This window comes from Ceratina calcarata, unplaced genomic scaffold, assembly GCF_001652005.2.
Source record: "Ceratina calcarata isolate Rehan_Ccalc_2016 unplaced genomic scaffold, ASM165200v1 scaffold1135, whole genome shotgun sequence".
Lineage (NCBI taxonomy): Eukaryota > Metazoa > Arthropoda > Insecta > Hymenoptera > Apidae > Ceratina > Ceratina calcarata.
The window spans coordinates 189-6,637 of NW_017132287.1; the positions used below are offsets into that span (position 1 = coordinate 189).

General features: G+C 30.4%; 1 protein-coding gene across 1 annotated transcript in view; it reads right to left on the reverse strand.

Annotated features, from left to right (window-relative positions):
- Positions 1–488: 488 nt before the first annotated feature.
- Positions 489–6,449, reverse strand: part of ergic53 (lectin, mannose binding protein ergic53) — a gene marked incomplete at its 3' end in the record, with an annotated part of 9,617 nt that continues 3,656 nt past the window's right edge. The window contains exons 4-7 of the mRNA XM_026811729.1: positions 6,245–6,366; positions 2,958–3,069; positions 1,521–1,692; positions 489–546 (exon numbers count right to left, since the gene is read on the reverse strand). Of these exons, the coding sequence (XP_026667530.1) occupies positions 489–546; positions 1,521–1,692; positions 2,958–3,069; positions 6,245–6,366 (464 nt within the window). The remainder of the gene's footprint in view (positions 547–1,520; positions 1,693–2,957; positions 3,070–6,244; positions 6,367–6,449) is intronic.

The following is a 6,449-nucleotide window of genomic DNA, read 5'->3' on the forward strand; positions in this document are numbered from 1 at the left end:
ACATTAATACTAGATAAATATTAACTAGGTAAGTTAGTTAGTTAGGCTAGTAAGTTAAAGAAAGGAAGGCAATTTTGACAACTTTTAGCTTAAAATCTACATGTTTAGTTCCTATCGCTTCTTTCAGCGCCGGATTTCAATATATGTTTAATATAAATGTGTAACAGGAAACTTAAAAATATTCCTCGAAATCTCGAATAGAAAGAGAACATCATTTTAACTTTTTTATTAAGGACTGTAATGAAAGTTTGAAACATCCCATTTGCAAATCTAAATATGTTATATACATATACAAATTTCGTAAAACTTGTTTATTATTCAATGAGCTACGAGCGATTAGTGATTTCAAACATTGCAGTTTTGCACGACTTCTGTTATATAACTGAGATAAATTGAAAAATTATCACACATTTGTGTCTAAGTCTTTTTAAGCTTCCACCAATTTTTATAAAATCTTGTATTTGCATATAATTTATAAAAACATATACGAANGTTTCGAAGTATTCCTCGAACTCCTCTTTCTCCCGTTGCTCATTCGGATGATCCCTGTTGAAAATTATTAAATACTTTCATTTCACATCGACTTGTATAATGACTTCATCAACAATATTTAATTAGTTGTATAACATAATTTATAGTAATTTTACTACGTATAATGCAATTGTATATACAGTGACCGAAAACAAAAGTGCGATCACCCTGTAATTGTTTTACAACAAACATTTCTTTATATTCCTACCAGTTTGCGTTTAAGAATATAATTTGTATTCAATTTTTTTCTTTCGTTGTCATATACAAACAATTATACAATAAAGTAGATAACAAAGAAATTTCTGAACCATTAACGTAAAGATTGGTTTTATTTTAATATTTCAATTAATTACTGCATTTGATCAGAACAATTTATCTTTAATACATTTATTAAATATAAATTTCTTAATCATTTAATTAGTTAGGTTTTGCCATAGACATATGTAGTGAACCCCATTAATATTCGGACACACTTCAACCTAGAATACTTTTTTTAATATTGAACCAAACTTAGTTTTCTTTGAGATATTAGGAGGCCTGGTTTGCTACATAATATTTAATAAAAAATTGAAAAAAATTGCTATTCATCAGAATCGCGAACAAAACAGAAAAAGGCAGGATGTTTTAACTTTTTTTAACACGATTTTAACTTTTTTATTAGGATCTCTAATAACAATTTGAGACAGCCTATTTATGGATCTAAGTTATATGTATGAACACAGTTTCATGAAAATCGGTGAAAGCTTAAAAAAGACACATCGAAATGTATGATAATTTTTCAACTTATCTCATTGTCAATTGTATAGCGAAAGTCGTGAAAAACTGCATTTTTTTTTATTTCTAATCGCTTGTTACTGATAGCAACATTAACCGATTTTAATTAAGCCTTCTAACATTCCAAAAGTTATATTGTTTAGTCCGATGTTTTAAAACAGTTATTTCGTTTTGGAATGTGTTTGAATATTAATGAGAATCACTATAATTGTTACCTGCGGTATTCTTCCTTCTGTAGTTCCAACTTCTTCTGATAGTCTGTATATTCCTGGCTAAGTTTTTGTTGCTCTTCCACAGATAGCTTTTGCCCAGTTGAACTGAACTGACCAGGTGGTATCAAGGAGTGCGTCAAGAAATGTGAGACATCATGATCGTCGGCCAAACCACCTTGAAAAATATATTATATACAACTGTAGTAAATGTTACAAACATGGTTCGTCCGCAAGTTCCTGGAACAATTCTTTAATTGTCTGTGTAACCTCATAAACATTTTATTGATTCTACATGGTCTCCTTTGTAATTACTGCAAATGCAGTGTTTTAGAGGAATTCCTAAAAACTCGAAATGCCCTGGGTAAATTATTTTGTAGAAGTGTTTTCAAATAACATATCACACTTTTCCTGTTTTCGAAAATTGAGTGATATTTTCTTTTCGTACGTGTAACTAATCATGAATTTGATGGATCTCAACAACAAATGACGTTGAACTATACGTTTCATGCTAATTTATCACGACAATTTACAAAATTTCATCTGTACGAAATGAAAAGTTAACATCTTTTTCCTACAAATTGAAAAATGCAATGAAGAATACTAATGATGAAAAATTGAATTGATTGCAAAATATGCTGTTTTAAAGCGTACTCATTATTATAAAACATCAATAAAAAATGTCATTAATTAAAACCTTTTTACTATCGATTATAAGTCATACAAGATAGACATAAAAAAATATTAAATTAATTAAAAAACTCCATTGTCTATTACATTTTAAAAATATAAAAATATACAGAATTTATTATCCTATGTATCACCAGCATATTATAATTACTTCAATAATTTAATTATTTTGTGATAACTGACAAACAAAAAATTTTATTCTCTTCATTATAATGATGGTACGATTACTAATTGCAAAACTATAGAATCCTACCATATCTTCTAGCGTTTACCTATATTTTAGAATTGAAGAGCTCAGGATAACAAACACAAACTGTTAGCTGTGAAGATGATAGTAATAAATACGACGTTTTTCAAAGAAAAATAAATTTGTCACCAAATTATGTTAAATGAAATGTAATATTTTATGACATAAAATATATTGTTCATGATTTTTTAATACTTTTAGTAAAAAAATCAACAGTTCAACATGATAACAGTTCAGTGTTCAAAAATTACAGTACATTTTGGGAAGAATTTAATCTCGTTCATGGCATCGAACGACTTATTATATGACTGTTTGTTGTACTGACAAGGGAAGACTCCCAACTGTCCAACTTCGATCCTTATGATTTTTTGTAGTATGGTAGTATACGTGTCCAGAATGATATACATTAAATACTAGGTGTAATCAATCAACACTTTGCGAGGTAGAAATAATTAAAGTTACATACCAGGATTATGTAAGTAGCATGTATCAATAAATATACTAACCAGTGGCTGCTGACACGCCGAAGTATCCTCCCTTTGGTAGAACAACGTTCTCAACTCGGAAACATATATCATAATCTTGTTCATTGTTTGTCATACCATTATGGAACAGCACCTTTAATTAAATCTAAATATTAAACAATGAATAAGCTTTTAGATTTGAGAAAAAGAAGGGAAAAGAAGAGAGGAGAAATGAAGTCATTATTAACAGCAAATTTTATGCATTTATAGCAAAACTGAGTATGTAAAAACATAAAAAATACATATAGAAGACAAAAGTGTAAAAAGAATTAACATTAAAATGCATAACATGATGCTTAAAGAATTAAAGGGTTAAATATCATTTCTTAAATTGATACCCTATAAGTTTTATTTTGCATAAAAATCCGCAGTCCAACTATTAAAGAAGTGCGTGCAAGAGAAGATTAAAATTCAGATAATAACAGAATGGGGAAAGTAAAGGATGAAATGTACAAATGAAAGCGGGTATAGTTAAGCAGTAGAACTGAAAAGTAGAGGTGGAAGCATGAGTAGAAAATGCAAGGAAGGAGAGATTGAAGTAGAGAGAAAAGTGATACATGGAAAGATACAACGTTCAAGATATAAGAAGCATAAGAAGATCGATCAACATACGTGGCTACCGAAATAAATAAAAAAGGGAAGACAAGTACAAAATGCAGACATATAAAAAAAGTCAATAGATATTAAGAAGATGAGGAGAAGCGGAAATGTGTAGAATGCAAGGAGGATATAAGAACAATAAGATACTCAATAAGTGGATTGCAACAGATGAATAGAACAAAACTAAAGGCATCACAATATTAAGATTGTAATTTATATAAATAATTATACAATGAAAGGTATTTATAACAAGTAATTAAACAAATTAGAATAGTAAGAGGAATACTATATGTACAAGACATGTGAAAATCATTTAAATAGTACTTTTACTTTTAGAGGAAAAAATTCTGAGACGTCAGAATCTTATGAAACTTCAACATTAAAATTGGAATTTAGAAAAATAATTAGATCTTATCATCAACTATTAACATTGGATAGTTGAAATTTGCAGTGAATTGATACAAATCCCACGTCTAACAATAAGGCATATGCAAAAATTATTCGAATAGGAATTTTGCCTAATCTTTCGAAAACCCCCATGCTCCGAAATAGCTGAAATTTTAGAAATGAGTTCTTTTTTGATAAAAATCATTTCACAAGTTACCGACACAATCATAACCGCGGTTTTGTCGTACTCTTAAAACATTTAAAGTGCTTGATGGTCTTGTAGCTGTTTTAAACGGGTCGTACTTTACTATGAAACAATTTATTTTAGGAGTAATCTTCGATGTTGATTAGATTGAAATAACAATAAATATAAAAACTGCACCTAATACAGGGTGTCCCAGAAAAAATGTTAGAGCCGAAAAGGGGTGATTCTAGAGGTGTTTCTGAACAACAATTTCCTTTAGTAAAATGCAAAGTGAGCCATGGTTTTTGAATTATTAAAGAAAACCACTGATCAATGAGAGCACGCGTAGGGCCAGTATCCAGCCACGGGTAGGCTGGCTCGGATTGTGACGCTCGGCCGTTGATCAGCGCGGGCCCTACGCGTGCTCTCATTGGTCAGTGTTTTTCGTTAATAATTCAAAAACCATGCCTCACTTTGTATTTTGACAAAGAAAATTATGGTTGAGAAACACTCACAGAATGATCTCTCTTCGGCTCTAACACTTTTTCTGGGACACCCCGTATAATCCTTCAGACAACCACCCTCTTTCAAATTTCGTCCAATTTAAATTATTCAATTTCAACAACAATAAATATAAAAATTAAATTACAGGTCCATCAATTAAACCCTCAGTCTCATAATGTCTCTCGAGGGCGAGAGTACATATTTCTCGACAAAAAAAAAATCTGTCGTTATTGACTCTATTGACACAGTTTCATTATCAATAATGGAACATTTCTGCTGCGTTTGTTCATAAGAAAATTGGCATGCAAAGGCACGAGTTATTATAATGCAATTTTGGCAACTCAAATGCCAATTTTCAAACCTATGGAAATTTTTACATAGGATTTACAATTTTTGTAAAAACAATAGAATGTATGATACAAAGGCATAATTGTTCAATAAGTTAGTGTGAATCTTTCGACGTAAATTGAAATCCCTTGACTGCGACACATATTTATTGATAACATTTTCCTTTCCATCGTACTAAAATTAAAACTCCCCAATTCTTAGCGATCACCTCGTAAAGATACATTTCGAAAATATTAAATAGAAATATATTTATGGTGATAGTGTAGTACATAGATAGATTCACCTTAAGTAGAGAGTAATAATTACTATGTATTATGTGCGGTCGAAATACTATGGTCGTATTCCTCTGATTTATAACATCGAAAGTAGCTTAAGGATCCTCAGCTCTCAATGTACATTATATTCTTCTTATACTTTCCTCAGAATTAACTCCATTTCTCTCAACCATTCACTACCATTATCAAACTCACTCATTCTCTTGGTGATAGTGAATCAATTTATGCGATTACATGCCGATGTAAGTGAAATGGAAACAACGATGACAATGTAAACTCATCCACGTTTTATTTTGGACTCTCAATAATCTCGATTCAAACAAATGAAAACCATCAAAAACAATTGGAAATAGCAGATTCTTTAACTCGCTTTCAAACCTGTTTTGCGTATTCCAGCGGTCATGACTACGTCGGTAACATAGGCAATGACATTTAAATAGTAAAATTTTATTTCCAGTCGCGAAAAATCCTTCTCATAATCATGATTTTTTTTATTAAAAAAGAATTTGTTTTCAAAATTTTATCCATATTGGAGCATGGGGGTTTTCGGAAGTACTGCCGGAATTTTGGTTTTCCCGAAAAGAATTGTATTTCCATATAAACACTATTACAATTGTATTTTATATGAATAACTATCTTGAAAGCTATTAACAATAGGCAACTGAAATTTATAGTTAATCTGGGTCAATGCTATAGCTGAAACATTTTCCAAAAAATGACCGAAATGAGATTTATAGTTAGTTTTAGAAAAAAAATTCGGTTAACTTGCAATCCTTTGAAATCAGAATATTAAAACGATATTATACATAAATAGTTGCAGAAGAGGAGTAACGCACTGCAATAAATCATTTTCATACTGTCCTATAATATATCACCAAGGCTTAACGAAGTTTAACGAAGACAAATAGTTTGTTTACCAGATTTTAGAGGATTAGCGAAGAAAGATAATGTAATAAGATTGTATAACTTACTGTTAGTACGTTTTGATAATACTCGATTTTCGCTCTGGTTGCGAAAGGCTTATTGCGGAAATCCCTCAAGCAACCGGCAGCCAACTGCGTTGTACCGTCACTGTAAAAAATTTCACAATATTACATCTGTTTAAGAGGATATGTATAGAAAAATATGGAATAAATTCTTTCTACGTCTTACTAACGTACACTTCTTCAATTTATA